The following is a 24,409-nucleotide window of genomic DNA, read 5'->3' as shown; positions in this document are numbered from 1 at the left end:
TTTTCACAATATTTAGAAACATAAAACTACAAAACTACTTGGAATTGCATAGTCTGTCTGCTTTTCTACACTTGTATTTATTCATTTTGCAACCATGAGTACTTGTATACCGATCATATCCTTGTCCTTTCAAATTATATAAAAGGAGCGGGTTGTTTCTCGTAATGAAATAGAATTAGCCGGTGTGTCTGTACAAATTACAGTAGCGTACTAAGGATAATATATGAAAAGCTGCTTAGCTGCTTAAACATAAAAATTATTGGCAGTTATCTAATTTAAATATTTTTTTTTTGATAATTTAAAATCAAATTTAAACAGATAATTTTTATTTGTTGGATTATTCCATTAATAGTCAATATAGGGTATTTTTAGGACTCAAATTATATTATTAATATAAATTAATGACGTACATATAAGGTATAAGACGTTGTATCCGCAATTTTAGGTAACTCTGTTTTTATAGATTTCGAGAAAAGCGATGAATGTTTCAATTTTACAAAGATGTGTTTTTGTCGTGTTGGTGTTTGTCATCATCTTTTGGGACAATAAGTCAGTAAAAATGTCTAGATTATCAGCTTAATAGGTGAGATCTGATAGAAAATTGGATCTAGTTCAGTATTTTGAAGAGTGGAAAATAAGATTTTTTTTTTGTGCAACTTAAAAATGAATAATCGTAATTCGAAGATACTTAAAATGTTTACCTCCTATACGGCATATTATAGTTTTAAGCTATTTATAGGCAAGATACATTTTTTTGGCTGTGTTAAAATTATCTCTTGATGAGGATGATAAAATATTGAGAGATTAACAGTGGGTCTGCTGAATCCCAAGACAACAATATAATATTATATGTTCAGGACATTTTGTGTCGCCATCTATGTGACGTGTTCAGTAAAAAAATGTGTTATCTGATTTCAAAGCACTATTATAAAAACTCGATAGTTGCGCCTTAAAGTAAACAATTATCAAGCGAGTTTGATTGCTTTAAATCGAAAAGTTATGTTTATGTTTTTTTCGTAATAGTATATCGATATTAAAAAGATTTAAGATTTTTAAGCGGTCGTCGTAATTCCCACCGTCTGTAGCCACTGACCGACAGCTATAGTACAATATATCGTCACGTTGGTCGTGCTGCCCTGAATGATTTCGCAAAAAAATATAAACAAAAATAATAACAAACGTTGAAGTACTGCGTACCTAACTCGGTACTCGCCATCCGGTGAATACGACAAGACTTTTTTTATAGTGACAGAGTGCTGAGTGACTACAAAATACAGATACAGTGTCTATCAGTGTCTGATGATTTTACAGTGAACGTGTGCTCTCTACAGGACTTTGATCGAATTCAAAATTCCGAATTCGTTTTACATTTTCGTCATTTGTAATAATAAATTTCATCCCAGTAATAATTCACCAATTTTTCGTTCGCTCGAATACTGTCATTCAGTCGTATCGGCTTCAATTTTTCGACATCGCGATATTCGCCAAAAGCTCATTATAAAACCGGTAGTCATGTCTGTGGATCAAACACCGGTTGACGGTAACAATACACATACTCGTTAGTTATTATTAAGTATTAATTTACATTTATACTTAAGATTATTCGATTTATTTATACTTAATATTACCTAATCATAATAATATGTAATATATATTTATTTCACATGTATAAATTAGTATTGTGGGTCTAGTTCCCATGAAGGAATATATTTTGTTAAGTATCCACTTATTTAAATAAAGATCGGGGCTCTTTAATCGCTGAGTAAATTTAATCTAGTGACAATCGAACTGATATGAGTTCATTCACACAATCTTGGTTCTCACTATACTGTGTTGTCTAGAATTGAATATCATATTCAACATAATATAACATGCCCAAGTCTTGTTAACTACCTAATCTATTCAGTATAAAATGAAACACGATTTGAAACAATGTAGTTTGATTCAGGTTTTACCTACTTAAAACTAACTGGTAACATAGTTAATTATTTTTGTCCAAATTATATTACATATTGATACATACTTTTTATGATCTCTACACGCATTGTTTATTTACCCAGGATATGATTTGTAGAAATAGTACAAAACTTGAATATCCCTTACCTTTATGCATTTTTATTAAGTTTTTAACTTACCCACAAAACTTCTAATACTGTGCTTAAAAATACACTATCATGCACTTAATATATATTATGTTAATGTGTGTATAAAATAAGTAATTTTGTATTGTAAAAAGCTATTTGTATTAACAAAATGTAAAAAGGTTAAATTTTGTTTAGAAACTATTGTCAAGATATATCATAGTTAATACTAGATAGATTAATTAATAGGCAGCTATAAATACTTAAACACAAAAAAGTTGTATGGCAAAAACTTAATTGGCGTAATGCTACTATTTGCTAACCAATAATCAAGGATTAAATTTAATCGAAAATTTAAATGAATAATTTAATAAATAAATAAATATTTTTCCAAATTCAAAATAATGTATTATTTATATTAAAATTATGTAAATACATAAAACATACAATATATTAAAATGTGTAATATGTGTTATGTAACTAAAAAGCATTTACTTATTGTGTCTATGTTTTAATAGGTAAAATTTATTGGGCTGCGAGTATATCTTAAATTTGCAAAAATGTACATTGTAGAATTTTTCATGTAGTCATATGTATACAATTGTCGATAATATTATCTAATCATTTTTTTTTAAATGTTTTATATAATAATAAAATGGATATTTTTAGTTATATTTGATTAGAAAATTAGAAATAATCACTCTATGCAAACATTTGTTCACATATGTGAAATAAGTTAGTAGATTTGAAAACTAGACTTCATCAATTGAATTTAAGTTATATTTTGGTATAACTCTGATTGTGCTAAAAAAATATGTTGTTATAAACATTTGAGCTATAGAAATGAATAATGATGATAGAGTAGACATTATTAATAACAGATAGATAGTATGAGTATATTTTGGCTAAAATTTAAGTTCTATTCCAACAAATATTCTTTGATAGGTGGATGGTTAGATTAGATAAGTGAATATATATATATATATATTAACTAATTCTTACCTTCAAACATATGTATTAATCACATAAGATCTCATAAACATTACAATAAACTATATAAAAAAAAAAAAAATGTAAGAATTTAAAAGTGAAATTTGAATCTTAAATGTTTAAGTCTATGTTTAGTTTTTAATAAATTTTATAAATAATCAATATATTATATAAACATTAAATTTAATATAACTTTTAATTTGTTATGTTTTAGTTGACACTGATTTGATTGCATTAGCAATGCATAAACTATCAATCGATAACACAAACGTTACAGATGTACTGACTGACTGCAACATTTATCTCACTAAACTGAATCGGTCTGATATATTAAAATCAGCTCTTCTTATGGATTTAAACCTTATTTTTGATTGCTTAAATACTACAGATCAGTAAGTAAAAAGATTTGTTATAATTTTGAATATAAATTATTATAATGTATTTTTTTTTATTAGAAAACAAATTGAAATGAGTTGCGCATTGCTCCAGAAACTTTTATCCGTTTTACAGCCAAATTATGCATTTAATAAATATTCAGTCAGTATTGAACGTTCTATTCATCACCCAAATGATACAGTTAAATCTACAATTTTATTAGAGGTAACTATTGTTAATTTTGTATTATTTATTGTATTTTATTGTTTATTTTATGTAGTGTTAATTTAATTTTTGTTTGTTTTTTTTTAAATTAGCTGGAGAAAATGTTAGCCAATGATAATAATGTGGATATTCAAGTAGATTTGGCGTGTACTATTGTTGACTGTTTAACAAGCAATAATATGTCGGTTTCATATAATGCTGTTAAATGTCTTAAACAATTTCAAAGTGTTGAAACCCTTTCATCTATTCCTATATTATCAAAATTACAAACTATAATGGCAATGGATCCAAAAATACGTACACGTGTCTATGATGTGAGTTATTTACTCATATTGTAGTTAATAAATCATAGTTTAAATTGGGTATTTTCTAATTTTTAAATTATTTTGGTTATTAGTTTTTTATTTTAAATTTTTTATTTTTTTATAGATTTTAATTCACTGGGCTCAGTCTGTTGATGCTTTAGCAATGATAAGTTCCAAAGGTCTCTTTTCTAATTTGGTTACAGACATTACATATCCAGATGTAATGATGCAGATGGTAACTATTCAAATGTTAATTCCTTTGAGCATCACTGAATATGGTTTTGATTATTTGAATTCTATTGGAATTATAAGTGGATTATATCGTTTACTGAGTTCTAATCCAAAAGAATTGGAGGATCCTTTGATTGTTATACTTAACCCTAGTATGTACTAGTTTAATAATTTGTTTATTTTTTAAGTTATAATTAATTAATATTATAAATTATATGTATACAGTTGTACTGGAATTTTTCATAAAAATTACTCAAGTCAGACCACTTTTCATATTTACAACATATCCTAAAGTGTTTGTCGTAATTTATGAAATATTAAAAGAAGGAGATGATTCACTAGTAGGTGTGGCTATAAATGCAATCGCTAATTTGGCTTCTTCTTGGGAGTGTAAAATTTTGTTAGATATTCCTACAGCTAGTGTGACTTTAAATTATGAAGGTAAAGTATGTTTATGCTTAAAATATTAACAAACATTTAATATAATATTCTATATTAGGTTATTTTTACTGTTTTTTTATCTATCGTTTTAATTAATTTTATAATATTTATTATAAATAGATGATAACCAATTAGATATTTGGAGTATATTCATAATAGAGCTAAGTCGTATTGCTTCTAGTACCAGAACTGAATTAAAAGCAGGAGCTATTCAAGCAATCACAAAGATAATTCAAGTAGAGGTAATTTTATTTTTTTTTGGCTTACCAAGTTAAGGTATTATAAAATTGTTTATGTAGTGACTTTAAATTTAAATATATTACATCTCAATATATTTTAAGTAAGATTTGCTTATGTTTTGGGAATAATTCAAATTTACAATACATAATAATTTAGATTCATTTTAGTTGTTAAAAATAAGAGTCATATCAAATATGAATTGTTTACAAACTACACATTATAATATTACATGATATTTATTATATTATTGTTACTCATATTTTTTCCAAAATGTGTATTACAATGTTCCCCACCTTTCAAATATTTGATTCAAATTAAGATTTTTTGTTATAAATATTTAATGTTGCTTTTAACTAATTAATTAACATTATTGGTTTTATTTTTATATTTATATAATTGATGTCTTTTAGAATGGTGAGCTTTCTTCCAGAAATGATATGATTGAACGTACAAAAAAATGGTACAAACAATTGAAAGATAACCCATTAAAAAATATTGTTCATGCATCATGTATCTTACCATTTTTAAATATACAGCAAGCTGGATATGAAATGTTCCAGGCACTTGCAGAACAACCATGGGGTCAAGAAGAAATTAATAAATCTTCATGTAAATATAATTAATATTTAAATATGATTATATTATTTTTAAGTTCTTAAGAAGTCTTTGAACTTTTACACATTATTTAATGCTAATATATTCTGATTTCAGCATTATTGGATCTTGTGTTTAAGGACTGTCCAAAAGATCCTATTGTAATAAAAGATTTAAAAAAAACTATTATTAAAACTCTATTAGAGTCCAATACTTCTAAAACTACTTTAAGTGAAGAGCTTTTATTGCGAATTCAAAATAATGATGTCATAAAATCAAATGAACATTCACCTCAACCTGATGTGTTAGTAGAAAATATGGCCATTTAGTTATTAAATTAATTTTCCACTTTTTAAATATTATAATTCATATTAAATTATAAGAAATGGTATATTTTTTATATCCCAATAATTTTAATAATCTTTTGAATTAAATATTTTTCTATTTTATTTCTGATTGTAAGTTAGAAGTAGTCAAATTTATTTCATAAAACTTTTTTTGATTTTAATATTGTATAAAATATGATTAACCGTTTAATTTAAAAAAATAACTATACAATTAATTATTTCAATCAACAATTAATTAAGCTTAATTTGTAAAATTGGTATTATATTTATTTTATATAATGGATTTAAGACTGAATACGTAATTCATTGGAGGGTAAAAGAGTTGTAAAACTATAATTTTAAATATATTTTACTTTTAAATTACTGATTTTTTTTTCTACATAATATGATCAATTCGTTTTCCCGGTTATTAAATTAGCTAAATATTAGTTTCTAAACCATAAAATTGTTCAAATCTAAAAAGATGAGATTAGTTGCTTTACTGTACCTTATCGTTTGTTGAGCAACGCATGTGGGTTACAGTATCTATAATTTCATACCATTATACTAAAGACTTAAATAAATATTTTATAAATCATAATTTATTAATAGTATTTAAAGAAGAAAAAAGAATATCTTATTATGGTAAAGATGTGTTAAAATTCATTAAATAAATCAAAACGTTAAATTGCATTTTACGTATATTTTTTTAAATGTTACAATTAGATACACATAGAAATTATATCTAATAATATTTTATGATTTAGGAAGCAGTGCATCATTATCATATACTTAAACATATCTAGTGTCAAATTATAATTAATTTGTTTCATTAAATTAATACAACGTATATAAAAATACTGTATATTAATATTATATTAATAACCTAATTTGTAAATAATAGTTACAACATACTTCATGAATCAGTAACATTTTTTGGTAAATACGTAAAAGTATAATTATTTAAAACAAAAATCGCTTATTTATTAATATAACAACAATTATTAACATATAATATAATAATATGTTATATTATTAAAATAATAACTAACACATAAATATATTATAAATTAAATTTTAAATACTCTGTTAACTCGTCACTATACGTAGTAAGTACTATTATTTTAACCTGAGAATTTGTAGTTTGTTGACGTAATGAGAAAAACGTTTTGGAATGCGTCAAATCGGCGGACGAGTCACGAATAATATAATACAATAGTCAATAATAAAATAAAATAATAGGCTTAGTCACATAGATGTCGATGAAACGAAGTACAGAAAATATAAACGATCAGTGGTTGTTCCGTTTGGTCGGTGACACGAGTTTCAGCAGTGATACGATCGGTGCTTCGAATGCAATTGAAAGGATGAACGCGAACAGGTAAGACACGACGATTTGTCCCAAAAACAAAATTGCCTGAAAATCAAACAAATTTAAGTAAGTATTAACGTATAAAGATATCTGACCATATAGTATAGCTTATAGGTGGTCAAGTAGATGTGGCACTATTATAGTAGCCAGTAGGTATTTAGCCCATTATATTCATCAGTTGTCATTTATCCCTATTCCTATTATGCAAGGATGGACATTCCAGTGTTGTAGCTGCCTAATAAATTAGGTGAATAAAAATAATTTATTCGCTAAAATCGAAATCATAACTTTATGTTTGTTTTTACACAAGTCTTAAACATTATTTAATGGCTTAATAACAAATTGTAGGTATCCATGTCGTTAAATAATATTAAAAACCTGCATAAGAGTTCATCATAAAAATGTGCTAACATTTTTTTGAAAAATATTGTTTGATGATAATTATGTAATCACTATTTATGAAATAATATTATTGGATTATTTTTGTAACCCAGATAATTCAATAATGTTGACTTCACGTCAGTGGTAGCTCGTGGTGTTCTGTAAGGCTGGTGTGCAATTCTTGCAAAAGTTTATTAGAAAATAAAATTAAGTCTTTATCTGAAATATTGTTGTACGAGTATGTATATTAAAATATTTAAACAAGGTTTTAAAAAATAATTTTTATGTATACGAATATAATACCTAATAATATGTGTAAATAGTAATCTATTATAAATTGTGTAAGTAACAAAAAAAAAAAAAAATTAAACATTTTTATACACGAATTAAAGTCTGTAAAATAATAACCGATATGGATCACTGTGGCTACCTTGGGGACCGCTGCACCCACCCTCCATTAATATTCGTTAACCCCTAACTCAATGGTCTAAAAAATTTAGACAGACAAATGGTGTTAAAGCTGCGCATCGAATGATGTGTATTTATTATATAACTTCAAGAAATTGTAGGAGTAATATTTTCGGGTATAATATAAACGAACATATTATTTATTTTTTTAAATTAATACAATATTATACAATAAATTATTCTCGTTAAACTTAAATTGTATAAAAATTGTGCATAAAATTGAAAATCCATTTTTACTATTTTATCTGTATTAATTTATGTGGTGTGCGCACACTTGCACACTTAGGTACGAGCCGCCACTGATATACGTCAATATATTATTCAATGGAAGAAACATGAAATAAACATATTTCCTCTGTAGAAATTTTAGAAAATTTGTCTTTAATTTTTATCTAATGAATGTATATTAGAAATGTATTGCATTATTCTTTATTTTAAAAGGTTTAAAAATTTTTACCGTTTGGATATTTGGGCGATCAAATTATTGGTACCTTTGCCTTCGCAAAATCACGTCATTGGAATGATCAGATTCATAACTCTCCAAGACGTATTTTGTGTACTTATTTACTTGTGTATAGTTAATACACATTTACAAGTTTAAAATACGCATTTAAATGTTGGATAATTAGTATCTAATTTTAATTTTGAACCACCTATTCGTATATTAGTTATTAGTAATAACTTACTACTTATTAAGTACTTTTATTACTATTAGTTATAATATAATTAATGACGTATTCTAAATACGTACCACAGTCTCGACAGTCAGATGAAGTGGAGTGTCTCTTTTCATTACCACATACCGGATGATGATCGGATGAACTAGGTAAGCACAATAGGTTGTCCGACTGAACGGTATCAAGATTTTACAGGACAGTAATTTGTTTATATAACCTGTGAACGAGATAATTTGTGGGTATCGATTAAAAATGTTTTCCATTGTAATATACAAGAATTATTAATGGAGTTTAACGATGAATTTGAAGGTTTGGAACAACGAACAATAATTATTGCTAAGAAAACAACGAATTGTGTGTGTATATGTGTTTGCACTTGAGCGTTCGAAATAGCACGTGATTTACCTCCGTGTCCGGTAGCGCAAGCGATCACTGTCCACGATAAACACAGGGCCCACAGAGTGTGACTCAACGAGGAGTATGCGGCTGCCGCGACCGGATGTAGATCAATTTGATGGAGACCGAATATCAGACTGCAAAGCACCGCCGATGAAACGGTCCAGCCCGTAAGCACGACCAGCTAAAAATAGTAAAACGCGAATGTGATATCGCTGCCGAACCGAAAATCGAAAAAAACGCTGTAATGCGGCACTCACTGTGTTCATCTTGATTTTGCACTCTGTCTTGAATAGCAGCCATCCGATGGACATGCCTACGAAATACGGCCCAAGTCTTGTCCACGGTTTGTCATAGATTTTGTCGAATAGCGCCAACGGGTCGTCAATACTGTCAGAAAGCGTTTATCAATCGTTTTTATTGGGATAAAAATACAAGAGAAAAAACAATTGCTATCAATCACTCACTTTGGCATGTGCTTGTTAGTGTATGCTATGTATCCGGTAGTGAACCACGAGGCGATCGTACAAAAAACTAAAATAACTGCGGCTGCTTTGAAATACCTAAACAGCCAATCGGTGTCGTAAGTTTTTAAGACGTTCGTAAATTATTATAACACAGCTCTAGTCTAAGTCGAAAAGATACAAACATATAATAAAATATGTTTGTTGATGGGTTCGTAAATTATCAACCTATTTGCTCACGTCATAACAGGTGTATTTATTGATGTAGGATATTTAGTATTTTCGGTTCTTTTAAACCTAATAGTATTATTAAGAGGGCGATTCACAACTTAACCGTTAGTTGAAGACGTTGACGTAGGCAATCATAACGACAATTTTAATTTTTAAATATATTTAAATAAAAAGTTGTTCGGTTTCAGTATTACGAATAGTTGTTGAATAATAACGAGATAATTTAGAAAAAATCGTTATGCACAGGACAAACTTTTGAGTACAATATTAATTGTAGATTTATCAAATTTTCACACTATATACATAGAAGAGAACTTTATTTCTGTAGTAGAGGTTTTATATTTTTGTTATAAATCAATAATAACTTATTAATACTCACTAATTTGTAATAGTCAAATGAAAAAAATAAGCTAAACGATTAATCTTCAATAATAAATAATTTGGATTGTTTTAAAGTTGCTAAAAAAAAGTAATGATTTTTTATTTGTATTTTTATAATCATAAGAATTAAATGATTAGCTATTTTAAGTTGTACTGCGATTTGCGAGTGTACCTGTATAAATAGTCTATCGTACGCATTTTTAGATTATTTTTGGTTGCTTATGTTTAATTAATTGTTTGATTTCTCACCGAACAGAAAGTATGAGAAGGATAACTCCCAGTATGTAAAATTGTGTGTCATCTGCCAAGTACCAACTCCAAAGCATGCACTGTAACAAATATCATTATATTATTGTTGTGTGGAATGACAGTATTAAATTATTTTATCAAGTAGTTCTTTACTCACCATGTCTTGAACGGGGAACAAAGTGTTAATGTACAACAGATTTCTCCACCAATATTTCGGGCAATTTAAGTGGTCGTCTGTCGGGGGGTCGAACACGGAATTATAATGGAACCATTTCATTGTGAGTTGTACGACGCCCAAAGCGAAGAAATACGGTGCAGTAAGTCTGAGTAAACATTTGAAAATTATATCAATAAAACGAATAACAAATTATCAAAGTCTGCACATAATTTTTCGCGCGCTATTAACCTGCAGAATCGGTAAATCAAAAGTCCAATGAATTCAATAAAATTGGATAAAAAACCTGTGGTTTTGGTCAGTTTGTTAACGTCCACTTTTGCCGTGGTTCTGAAGTAGAGGAATGAAACCAAAAGTCCGCTGTAAACACAAGACAAAAAAAGTTTAGGTCATTAATAATATTCTTTACGTTTTCGATGTGATTTTGTGACGAGTCAATTGTTGTTAACCATTACCATCAGTGTCTTGAAGAAAATACGTTGAAAATGTATTGGTACATTATACTAGTTACTATACTTTAACATATTTTTAAAATATTTAAATAAATATTCATTAGATATGTATTATTTCGGAAGTATTAAAATACTCAAGATTTTTTACAAGTTATCGTTTTATTGTATATAGTATTTTAGTAACATAAATAATTTATCCGTTATCATAGATACTTTAGAAACAACTTATAATTTTTGGAATTACCTATATATTTTTATTATAATTAACCCATTAACACGATCATTTGATGTTAAATTAATAATATTTTAAATAACAATTTACAGAATTATTACTAAACAAATAAAATAGAATTAACCACTCGAATAAAAAAGTATTCCATACCAATAAAATTATATTTACATAAATGCGTAACAACACTGAATTTACCTGATGAAGAAGAAAGTGTCTACTGAAAACGTTGCTTTGTTGATCAATTGAAATAACAAATGCCGTTCGGCTGTGGTACGGAATTCCATGTTGTCTAAAAAAAATATTTATTGCATGAGAAACGTCGAAGTGTCGAACTCGCATTTATACGTATGTAAATCATGATGATCAACGACCAACGAATTATGATCAATATTGAAACTGTTTACCTGAGTATTTAAATGAAACGATGCACACGTGACCCAAAACGATCCAAACCATGCTTAATGATCGAAGACCGTGTACCGTGGATATCGTGTCTTCACCAATCGACTTATCGCATATTTGTTTTAAGTTTCTTCGCACCGAAAACGCCAGCAACATGTTCGCGGCTGTACCTGCAGAAAACGCAATTATAAATTATTACTATTCGTCATTAGATGATGAGGACTTTCGGCGCACTTACAAGTCATCGGTTGAGGTTTAGACAACGTCTCAGAACTCTTTGAAGATTCTGCGTAACATATAGAAACACGTTCGAATAAAACATAATTTATTTAAATATTTAAAAATCCAATCTTACCAGACTCCAAATCGATTTTGGAGTGTTCGGATAGTGGCTGTAATTTGGCGCTGCTAACAGCGTACCTATAATTGTCAAACATGAACCCGTTCATTTTGTTACGGTCATTTTTTTCTAAGTAAATGTCCAAGCTTGTTCCTATTATTAGGAACACCGCAGTAATAGCCGATATTATTCTGTGAACGAAAAAATATTGTGGTTCGAATATAATGTAATCGACGGTTGAGTTACGTGGTTTGGGGGTAGGACACTTACACGAGGAGCCAGAAAACTCTGTCACCAAACAAGTCGTACTGATCGTGAGGTGATTTCACTTTGGCAACTCTGACTTCTCTTTCCGGGATGTCTTGATGTAGCGTTTGATTGACCATCTCGTCCACGTCTGTTTTGGAACACGAGTACGGCATACACAACCCCAAGTGTTGATACCTCTCCTGCTTAGGAAACCGTATATAAGATGATTATAAAAGTAATTGTATTATTGTATATTATATTATTTAGGTATATACTAAATAGGATTAAAATACAGCGTTTCATATTTATATTTTGTAAATTAGTAAAATCATATTTACCGTATAATTAATAGGTGTTTTTAAGGCGATGTATGTTTTTATTATATTGAATCCTAGTTTGAAAGGTAGTTCTTTGTCATATTCTGATATTTCTGTACACAAACTTTTCGATCCTAACCAGAATGTATTTCCCCAGAAATAACCACTGCTGTAATGTCCACTAGCATCTGACACTATATTATAAATATAAAAAAATAAAATAATATTTAAATACACATTTAATTTTCTTGATATTCCTGTAATATTAAAAAAAAAAAAAAAAAATAATATAAGATGATGTCAATTTGCATACTTTTACGCTTAAATATAATTCAATAATAATTAAAGTTTGAAATTACATTATAAAGTTTTTAAAGAAGGTCTTTTCTGTTATTCAAATATAAATTTTGGTGTTGAAAATAATACCAATACGACAAAATAACTTAAATTATTAGTTATACATTTTACACTTAATTAATTTTGTTCTACCTAATTTCTATCAAAATTCAAGATCCTCTATTACCAATCATAAATTAAATCATGTTAGTTGTTACCATGGGTGTCCCCAAACATTTTTCTATATATATACATTTTTAATTTCATATTATCTTGAATGATAAAAGAATTATTCTGTTGAGTGATAAATTAGTGACTTATAGTAAGGCGCATTGATTAAAAAAAAACAGGAACTACTTATTTTTGTTTTTGTTTGTTTTTTTTTTTAATTTCATTAACATTTGATTTTTGAATATTATTTTTGAGTTAAAAGTCAAATTGCCTTAGTGAAAGATATGCCACGTTTGTTATTTTGAATTAATGTCGAAGTTTGTAAAGTTGACGTTATGTTCTGATAAAGCGTATAAAGTATAATCTTAAATTATTTCAACACTATATCTATAGTTTATAAATTAATTTTAGTTTATTTGAATGAAATATAATTTTATAATAAATTTTGAAATTGTTTTTTTCAATAATATCTATATCTAGATTCTAGAGTATATATTTTAGTACCAATAGAGTTCATATTTATTCTTGCAAATCAAAAAAATCTACCGGTAGAATTTACATACGCCCATTTAAATATTATCCAGTAAAAAAATCTAAAACAAAATAAAGGCTTAAGGTATTAATTATCCAAATTCCATTCATCAAATTGATGTTTTTAAAAAGTGGCTTTTTGTTATACTACTTGTATGCATATTGTATATATACAATAAAATGTACCTATTCCTTCAATATGATTGAATGATATAATAGTTTACGTAGTAATAAGTCATATAGTTTAGTCACGATTTTCTAAAAATATGTTTAATACTTATTACATAAAATTGTTAAAAGTTAGATGACGCCTGACATACGCTATAAAATAAATTAAATTTAAAAATTTAAATATTTAAAAAACAATTTCTTTTTAAAAGTTAGTATCCTTACGCTCAAGCGTATTATCACAATATTATAGTAAAAAATATTTCGATATGTTTGGTTCTCACGATGACTGCAAAAGAAACTTCAGTTGAAGAGCTAAAACGTGTTTTTAACTGTTAAGGCAAGTGCATGTGCCTATGTGGCACCCTACTACGTGTTCCTACTATAGTGTAATTAATATGAATATTATTGCGTATGCTCATACCGGTTGGTGTACAATAATACGTTTTAAAATAGTTTTGATTTTCATATTACGTAATAGAGATTTTTTACGATTTTAATAAAGGAACGAAGGAGTAATAGAAGAGTAATAAATGGAAATTTAACCTTACTGTAATGTTGTATATCTTTTAGTCAATGTTGTTTTGATTGTGTCCGTGTAAACACGATGTTTTTGTACCTACATCTAATTTATTAAGTAGCTATTCAACTATAAACCGATAAAAAATATCTTTATATTTTTATAGTTGATATAATAAATATAAATAACCAATCGGGATAATACAAACATTTTTTAAATTATACTAATTAATATAATATTTTCCTATATGGTACCTATTATTCTACTAGTTTTTTGTTTAATAACTTGGTTAACTTAACAATTATATAAGTAATTTTTTTTTTAATATTTAACATGAACTATACTAAAAACCATTAGCTTTTTCATTTTCATTTAATCATAATAGTGATAATACATAATATACATTGATATTATCTTGTAGAAATTATATACGAGTATAAGAGTTACATATGATAAAATAAAAAAAGTTCAGTAAACTAGAATTATCTATAAATACGTCTTAATATCTTAATGAAGATTTTAAATTAAATATTAAAAGTATTCAAATAAGTTCCATAGACTTTATGATGACTATTTCAGATTTTCAAATTTTAATGTGATACGAAATTGGTATGCACGTGTGCGCTCTAATAAGTATTTATTATAACCATACGTGTTAGTAAGTATGCTATGATTATTATCTATAGATCATATTATTATGTAAACTGAAAACTATGAGTTTTTTTTCATTTTAAAGAAATAAATTAATCTATTTGCGATATTGTTACGCTCTGCATAATGTTTTCTATTAATTTTTATAATGTTATTTATATATTTTTATTGTTTATTGAGTGTAAATAAAAAATAATCGTCTTAAAAATTTTTCAGTTTGGTAATATTTTTTATTTCAGCGTAGATTAAATTGACCAATTTTTAGGATTAAGAAGCGCCCCAATCCCTAAAATTTCTATATGGTATACTCCTTTAGATAAAAAAAAACAGTAGCAGATATAATGTTTAATACCTAGTTAATATTAAGAGAGCGCCACATCCGTATACTGTATAACCGTATAGGTATGTTTTCTTCGTTTTATTATATTTTGCGAGAGTTGCTATGTAATGTAGTAATTTTTAATATTTAAGTGAAAAATTTCAATCAAAATTTAAAATGAAATCGTATAAAAACTATGAATACATTTGTTTAATGTTCCAGTTATTCTAGATAAATCGAGTTTATAATCAAATGATAGTTATTTTTTTATTTATAACTCAACTTACAGTATAATAGCCACCTCAACAGTAATATTCGGGAAGGACGGTGAAAAATAGTTTTATGCAAAGATTGTTTTCGCGGTGTTGTGTTGCGTACTTGCGTGCATATATAGGTATTGCAACACATTTTTATCGACTATTGACTGCGAAAGAACATTTTTTTGCATTACAGTTTAATATAATATAAAAGAGGTTAGATAAATATTTTAGGTGTAGCCATATATGTGCACAAGGATATTATGCAGTTGCATACTTGCACACCCTACACGCAGAAAATTCTTTTCGAAATTAGCAAAAAATAAATATTTCTTTACTGTATATTTATCTGAGTCTATCTAGTTTTAACACAGCCACGGACATTATTAATTGATGTTCAACGTTCGTGCATTTTTTATGCATGGTAATATAATATAATTATATTACAATTTAAAATGCGTGATTGAAGGTTTGAACATTAATTAAGACTTAAGTAAGTAAAGAAGTTAATTTACATATTTTTAATACGTATTTCTATTTTTGTTTCAGAAAAAATACATAACGTTTTTCAATACAACGACTGCGTCGTAAAACAAATAAACAAACGAAGAAATCGATTTGCAACTTGTTGTGTATTTTTAACTTGTTCCAGACATAATAATTTTGTGATAAACTGAAGTGTCAAGTTCGAGGTCGTATACTCGCGTAAACTTGTATTGTACATTCATAAATAAATAAATTATAGGTAATTGTCGACATTGTCGTATTTATTAGGTGTACGGTTCCCAGCGACTACACATGTTAATGATATTATATGCTAATTTTGTTATTGTGAACAGTTATTATTATTCGTATATTATTTATTGATTAATTTAATTTGTATCCTGTTATTTATAGATAATATATTATATATCCTACACGCAACCATACACCTTAAGTAAAATCGATGTGCTCGTGTTGAGTTTTATTTTTGCGACCAGACAGGACTTGGGCGCCCGGGAATCGGATAACATTGAATTGAATCCCAAATATTGAATTGAGTCCCACAATTAACCTTTTTCCAAAAAGGCATACGGTAATTGGGCCACTTCTGTTTAACATTTATAACAGATAAACCCGGTGATTGGGCTACTATTTTCAACAATTTTTATTATTGTATCCGGTAATTGGATCACCATTAAATTTTAAATTTTAATAAAATAATATTTAATACAATACATCAAGTATACATTGCTACAATACCTAACACTTCAGTTCACACGAAACTTTATTTGAAGCGACCGCGTGCATTATCAAGAGGTAATAAATAATACAATATTAATTGATATAGAATTAATAAAGACTGCCACTAAATGAAATGGATAAAAATAGCCAAATGCGTAATTTACAAAGATTTTAAAACATTGCGATTGTTTAGTTGATTGCAAATTATACTATCCATATTTAGTGTTACAACTCAATTCGGTTAATTAACATTTTCAGATTATATTTTCGACACCTATATTTGTGACAATGCTATTTTCTTTCCGAACATACAGACGTTACGGTCTCGAACTCGAATTACAAATGACGTCGAATCTTTTCTTCATTCGCATTTAAAAAATAATTTTTATATGTCACATCCAAATATTTATAATTTGTTAAATCGGAATTTTATGTTAAAATAATTATAAGCGTAAGAACAGTAAAAGCCAGAAAACAAACTTTAATTCAAAACTATGTTCTCAATGAAATTAAAAAATAAGAAGAAAGAGAGAAATCGAGATTTGAATTTGAAAAATCTATGTCATATTATTTAAAAAAATTGTATTTTTATGAATAAGAAAAAAAAAAATTTAATACACGTTATATACTCGGATATTCCTGTATTATATATTTATGACTCAATCTCCGGATACATTTTAAAAATATAGATTTGATTTGTGGGCCATTCTCCGAATAGTAAAAGTTGGTAAACAAACATTATTTTTTTTTTCAGGTAGATAATATGTGGCCCAATTGCCGATCGCCCACTGCAGGACCTATACGGTATTCACTTTCTTCCGTCATCGAATGGACTGATATATTGCATATATTAATATATTTTATGGTATGGTTTCTAGATCTTTCAGCGCATAGACTTGATTGTGAATAATGTATTATTTTTATGGCAGACCGAATTTTTATAGGGCTTGTTACGGCTACCGCGACAGTAGCGTATACCCGTCGAATACTTATGCACATCAAAACGCTATCAAAAGTCAAAACAAATACAACTTAATATAAATAGGTAGGTATGTGTTATGCGGTTAACGACTTGATTTATATAACAATATTATAGCATATTATTATACGACACGTCAACACGCGAGAGACGGCGTTTAATGTAAATGGTAAGTACCGATTTATAGATGACGGTTTCACGGAAATCAGCTAATTTATTCACACTACATGTCTGCGAATGTTGTTCGAAAGAAAGAATTTCGAATGATATTTACAAATGGATACGGTTTGTTTATACAACATTATTGCATATGGTATGATAAATGATAACTCACACGACGCAGTACACTTGGCGTGTGAACGTCGTGAGTCTTGTATAAACGTTTGTTGAAATGATCCCGAATATTTTTTTAGGTGAATTTATATTTGCATATACAATTTGAACGATAAGTTAGTTTTTATCTTGTAAAATTTCTCATCTTACTTTTGCAGATCCAATACAAGCTTATAATCCATATAATATGTACATTGTAAATACGATATATGTTTAAAAATATTAAAAAACCGATTTCACGATACTGACCACTGACCACTGTAAATGATGACATGTTTTGTCATTTTAATTTCGATTTGAATTTTGATGCTCAACTATATTTATTTTATTATTGATATCAGATAAACCGTGTAGGTATTTCAGTAATAATTGTTAGTTCTATTATTCTTTTTTGTAAAATAATAAATGTGTCGTAAATTTAGGTCAAAAATTAAAATATTCAGTACTAAAATTTTTAAGTCAAAATACCCAAGATTAATATAATTAACAGATAGGACAAAAAACTCCAATTAATAATAATAATAATAATAAAAAAAAATATATAAAATAGCCTGTTTAAAAAAAAAAATAATTATAAATTATAATTTGAGTACGATTGTCAATAATGTTTAGAAGATAAAATAATTGTATGGAAACTTAATCCCTAATCCCTATGTACCTATATTATTATTTATTATAGGTATACTTTATTAATATTTATAATATTTTATTTATCATTGGCATTAGACAATGAATAATATATATATATTTTTTTATTATTTGAAATAAATAATCTGTAATTTAGGGCTTATATAGGCTTATGTGATTAGAGTATCTATTGATTAAATAAAATTTATTTTTAAATATGTCGTAACTTACAATTTTCAAACTTGAATATTTTATCTGTTGGGTATTTCAGTACGTATTATTCTTTCCTTATATCGCGTGTTGTATTATTACCTAATATCACGTGTCGTATTATTTTTACCAGTAGCTGAATACATTATCATATATATTATTTAACAATTTGCAGATCTCATAATTCGGTTGATCGATCGTTTATCACAGTTCATGTGCTATGCATAACGGTAGTAAAGGTAATTGTTCGGTTCGAGTTCATTCTGTAACTAGCAAACGCGACTGGCTCGAAAATCTGTCTACTCATTGTGTACATTTGACTATTTTTAAACGAAATGTTTGCGGTTATTTATTATGTGTAAAAAAAATATAATATACTTAGGTATGTCCTACGTACGTTACGGGTAAATTTCGTGAATGCTTCTAATTCTTATTCAAGCGTGTTTACACGGACAAATACGAAAAAAAAACATTCAGACATAAGACATACTATATACAAATCTAATACAATTTATGCGCACTGTGTATATATATATTTATACAGGGTGACTTTTTTTAGTAGTAATTGTTATTATTATCTCGAAAAGTATTTACGTCTTTATAGATGTTGATTTTTATTTAACATCAATCAAAAAAGATTTATTTTTACATTTTTGAATGACTTTATATTCCGATTGTTATTTGGAGTATGTTTCGATGTATAAAAATCAAATTTCGGATTAGTTAAGTTTATTAGGCATAATTTAAAAGTATTTGAAATTTAGATGATTGGATTAGCGGATCAAAATTTTGCGAGGTACCAAAGTACCACTTAATTTCACTTATTTATTATTTAAATGCTTATAAGTAATAACTTATAACTCATAAGTCATAACATACTAATCGATAAAAATTTTATTTTTTCTATATCCAAGTATTTCAAAAAAAATTCTACTCTAGAGTAAGGAGTTAAAAATGCATATTGTCGTTAAAAGAGATAAAAAAAAAAAAATGATACCAATATTTTAAAAAATTATTGAAAAATTTGATTTCTAAAAATTTAAAATTATGTAAAAAAAAAATATTTTTAAAAACATGATTAGTCTTGTTTAACGAGTGTCTTGTACGATAAATGGATCACCCGGTATATTATATTGTGCGATATACATAATATACAATAAATGCATTACCTATATATTGTATATTGTCTTATAGTACACATATACGATATAATGTATAATATTTTTCGTATGTCGAATCGCGTTCGATTCGCGTCGAATATGCGTGTACACAACGGCGCCGCTGCAGCACACGAAAAATAAAATAAAAAATAAATATAAGTACATTTTACGCACTGACCGTGATGACAACGGTGACACGCGCCATTTGAAACGGGGTCCTTGTTAATTGGCCACACTTTCGATTTCCCAACCCACCCGACCCACGAAAATCGAATTACCCACTGCCAGCGGGTCGCGGGCGGTCACACGCAACAACGATATCATAATATATAATGTGTTGAAGTGTGCGATCGGTTTCGCCGGAGTCGTTTCCACATTATGTTATTATAACATCCGCCATTAAACGGCGTCCGTTTGTTTTTGTTAAATTTTTTTTTTCTCGTCTCAATTTACTTTGGATTTTCTGACACAACGCGCACACGCTCTTGCTGAAGTTCTGTGATGTGCGCCCACGCAACGATGATATCACTGCACAATGACACGTTGTTTCCGTCCCGAGACGCGTGTATTATAATTTTTAAACAATGTACCTGTACAGTTTTCGTCTAAACCACTTGGGAAATAAAAATATTTCAGGCCGAAGACTTATCCGTTCGTCTAGGTGGTCACATTTTTATCCTCTTTCAAGTTGCAATACTGACTGTCCAATGGCGCACAGAGGAATTTCCAGAGCACACGAAGTTAACAAAAGTGTACCCAGTACCCACCCTTTTTTCTCGTAAAAAACAATGTTCTTGCTGTGCTTGACAGTTGTGATTGCGAAAAATGAACTTAAAAATATTAATTATTTTAACATAGTTTAGTATCTAACTATGACAAAATATTTAGAAAAAAAAACCACTATATTCCCCTTAAATAAATCATTATAGTTCGTTTATTATACTCTTCCCTGTGACGACACCGTATAGTAATTTACACATGCCGACATACATACCCCTTCGAGATCAGATGCATTTGTAGTATTTGATGTTCTGTCTGGGCGTCACCTCTATTGTCTTATATGTGATTTGAGACGAGGCAATAAATATAATTTTCATAGTCCATACATTTCGTAGGAATTAAGTTTTCAAAAATACATTTTGTAACATAATAGAATGACAATAATTTACATGGAAGCTTTAAGCTTTTCATAAAGTCATAATTTTACACTGAGAATTATTATAAATTATAATTAATTTTTTTTTAGTAAATCGTATTTATTCGAACGTGATTATTGTAAATATTTAAAAAAAAACTTTACGCATTCGGTGGGGTTTTAATCACGTTTATATCAATATAGTTTTTAACATGCATTTGATTCTGCCCGGGTCTCCGAATATTTTATTATACGTTTATATGTGTGTGACATAATAGATAGTTGATGATAGTATTATCTATTCTATTATTTTATCATGAGAGATCCGACTGCATTATAACTATTATACTATTATTGTATTGTGTGCTTAGTGCTTACTATCTATTACACAAGGCCGCATTGGTCGATGACCTAAATATAGTTATGTAAGTATATCACTCGAATTGAAAAAATAAAAGAGGTAGGTCTCATAGACTTGGGATATTAGTGGCACTTGAAGTGATTAGACTCAATATGCATTTTAGTGAAGTATTTCATACCCCGAATTACCGATCTTAGAACTAATAATTGCAATTTAATACGAGAGTATGACGAATGTGCAAATATAGCGACTACTTATTAGCGATCAAAATAAATTAATTTTTACCACTGCTGTTATATTTTGTGTAATGCCTTATTATTTATATAACGGTAGATATAGATAGGATTTTTGTACAATTATGTTGTATTATTGTAGGTCGTTCATCTTGTCTGATGAACACAATAAATGCGTGTGTTACAAACACACGAATGCAAAATTGTGTTTGGATAATTATTGTGATTTTGCAGGTTTCTATATTACGATTTAGCTATACGAGCTTATATGCACGTTATATGTATTCTAATCGGGGTTAAAGTCTCTCTCATTAAACGGGTCAATATATTTTAACTTTTAAATAAATTTAGATTTTCTTGAAATACTAATAATTTATTCCATTTATTAAGTGTTTACTTTTTTTATGCTATTGTTCTTATAATATCTTACTCTTGTTAATACGAGTATATATCAGTTATATTAAAACTGACTATATACAAATTTTGATGAACAATATTTATTTAACTCGATTATTGTTTTTTATTAAAATTTAGTGTTAATGTTTTGTTTTCTTATTTTACTAAGGTAAATCCATATTCCCAACTAAAGTTTTGACAAAACTTAAATATAAACTATAATTTATAGAATAATTATTAATTAAATAAATATTTTTTTACAGATTTTGCAAATATTTTGTATTATTTTCGAGTAAAATTTATCTTAGGATATAATAATAAAAAGATCTTTTTATATTGTTTTAAATGAAAGTACTTATTAAATTAAATAATGTGCATAAGCAATATAAATATTATGTTTGTTGACAACGGATTTATACTTATTGTTTATCTTTTTTGAGACGTATATTAATAACAATTAAGGTTCATTAAAGGTTCAATATATACATTTTAGAAAATTTTACTCAACCAGTGATTGGTTCATTAAGTTTTTATTAAAAGTTAATATAGTCAACAATTTTCTATTATTTAAATCGAGAATAAAGAGAAGAATTGTAAATGAGCTTTGAATGTGATGGTTTACTTAATTTTTGTAAATGGCTATCATATAGCCGTAATTTATAATTAAATATTTACTTATAATTTTTTATTTTTTTTTTCAGAACGAAATATATTGCTTATTAGTTATTAGTAATATCTTATTACTCATTAGTTATTATTTTTACATATTTTATATGTAAGATTACGCGCATTTTAATGTAGTAATAACACGAGAAATTCATTCTAAAAAAGTTACTCCATGTCTCCATAAAGAGATATTTTAAAAATATACAAAAAACGTATATAAGAATAAGTATGAAAAGTGTTATTATTTTTATCGTTTATTGAAATAGTGGTTTGAAAACAATCCGATAGTGTGTATTTGAAATTTAAAACTAAAATACCTAATCCTATATACATTCATAAATCTAATACATTTATTATCATAGGTACATAAGTAATTACTGGATAATTAATTCGAATGATTGTTTCTATTATTTAGTTATTGTTCTGAACCATAACTAAAAATTTCTAATGAAAAGTAAACATTATGTAATTATTTTACAGTGTTACGTTTACGTTAAAACATTATACTACAAGAGGATGTCTCAACGTTAACGAGTGCCAGTCTGGAAAGCCGTATAGGTACACACATTTAAGAGCCCAATTAAGTATATTTGAAGTACGTTTTACAGTTATTAAAAAAAGGTATCCTGTCATTTACTGGAAATAAAATTGTTCGAAAAAATACTAAAACAAATATTGCTCTTTTAAATTTTAACCGTAAATCGCTTTTTTTGGGAAAATCGTTAACTGTCCACATTTAAGTCCGATCGACAAAATACTCTAACGAATATCATAATTACGCAGGGGAGGTATATATAATACGTAATTAATAAGACGTGTAACGAATCGGCAACACACTCACTTTTGAACGCCCACATCTTGCCGTCGCGCAGGGCCGTCTGGTAGAGTTGCACGTGCTCGGCGCACTGCGGCGACACGGCCGGCGTGGCCGTAAACTCGTACGGGTCCCAAAACCGGAACAGCTCTTCGGGACGGGTGACGTTGCCGCCCGACGGGCCGCGGCGGTAGCTGGACGACCGCACGTACTCGGGATACTTGGCGGACCGCTGCACGACTTGGCCGACGGGACTGGTGCCGGCCGGCAAAGCGTCGTCCGCGGCCGCGTCGTACTCCTCGGCGGACGCGGACGAATCGCCGACCGCGGCCGGTAACGGCCCGGCGTCGGTCAGCGGCTGGTGGTCGTCCGCGGCGACGTCGCCGTCCACAGACGCACCGCCGCCGTGGCCGTCCGAGTCTTCGAACACCACAGAGTCCTCGAGGTCTTCGCGGTTCGTACCGGCCTCGGACACACTGCCGCCGCCGCCGCCGCCGCCCCATCGTCTTCTCCGCGGTCACCGCCGGTCACAGCTCTCGAATCGGCGGCCTGACCGCTGTCGCCGCCGCCGTCCACCGGAGACGGCGTTTGGACGGCCGTCGAGTTTTGAACCGTTCCTCCGACGACACGGTGCTGTTCCGCGGACGTGCTGTTTGTCGTCGCCGGCGTGGACAGGGACGGCCGCAACGCCGACGCGAACATCAGCGCCCAACAGCAGGACCAA

General features: G+C 28.6%; 2 protein-coding genes across 3 annotated transcripts; one reads left to right on the top strand and one right to left on the bottom strand.

The window, feature by feature from the left end:
* Window positions 1-967: 967 nt before the first annotated feature.
* Window positions 968-5,989, top strand: LOC112603532. 2 transcript variants are annotated; one of them, XM_025352143.1, is made up of 9 exons: window positions 968-1,540; window positions 3,286-3,463; window positions 3,527-3,671; window positions 3,764-3,985; window positions 4,101-4,359; window positions 4,433-4,648; window positions 4,769-4,890; window positions 5,299-5,497; window positions 5,600-5,989. In XM_025352143.1, the coding sequence occupies exons 1-9, from the start codon at window positions 1,513-1,515 to the stop codon at window positions 5,809-5,811; spliced, it is 1,581 nt and encodes a 526-aa protein (XP_025207928.1). In that variant the 5' UTR covers window positions 968-1,512; the 3' UTR covers window positions 5,812-5,989. The 2 variants fall into 2 exon arrangements, with proteins under 2 accessions (XP_025207928.1, XP_025207927.1); XM_025352142.1 differs by having other exon boundaries at window positions 968-1,558.
* Window positions 5,990-6,859: 870 nt separating this feature from the next.
* LOC112603657 (nose resistant to fluoxetine protein 6) lies at window positions 6,860-24,408 on the bottom strand (the record flags this gene model as incomplete). Its single annotated transcript, XM_025352345.1, is given in 15 exon segments — window positions 6,860-7,225; window positions 8,781-8,923; window positions 9,112-9,286; window positions 9,363-9,492; window positions 9,570-9,665; window positions 10,428-10,507; window positions 10,585-10,750; window positions 10,834-10,962; window positions 11,482-11,575; window positions 11,691-11,858; window positions 11,927-11,974; window positions 12,044-12,219; window positions 12,299-12,477; window positions 12,616-12,788; window positions 23,713-24,408. Coding segments are annotated over 15 exon segments (1,899 nt in total). The 3' UTR covers window positions 6,860-7,099.
* Window position 24,409: the final 1 nt, after the last annotated feature.

The sequence above is a fragment of the Melanaphis sacchari genome, unplaced genomic scaffold (genome assembly GCF_002803265.2).
Source record: "Melanaphis sacchari strain LSU unplaced genomic scaffold, SCAv2.0 Contig10_pilon_pilon, whole genome shotgun sequence".
Taxonomy (NCBI): Eukaryota; Metazoa; Arthropoda; class Insecta; order Hemiptera; family Aphididae; genus Melanaphis; species Melanaphis sacchari.
Note: the sequence above shows the minus strand (reverse complement) of the source record. Positions and strands in the feature narration are given on the sequence as shown.

Bases quoted from the DNA above. Each gene is read 5' to 3' on its own strand.
- LOC112603532 (XM_025352142.1), top strand. From the start codon at position 1,513: ATGTCTGTGGATCAAACACCGGTTGACGGTAACAATACACATACTC. The intron at 3,986-4,100 runs GTGAGTTATTTA...ATTTTTTTATAG, and splicing joins TACGTACACGTGTCTATGAT to ATTTTAATTCACTGGGCTCA. The intron at 4,891-5,298 runs GTAATTTTATTT...GATGTCTTTTAG, and splicing joins CAAAGATAATTCAAGTAGAG to AATGGTGAGCTTTCTTCCAG.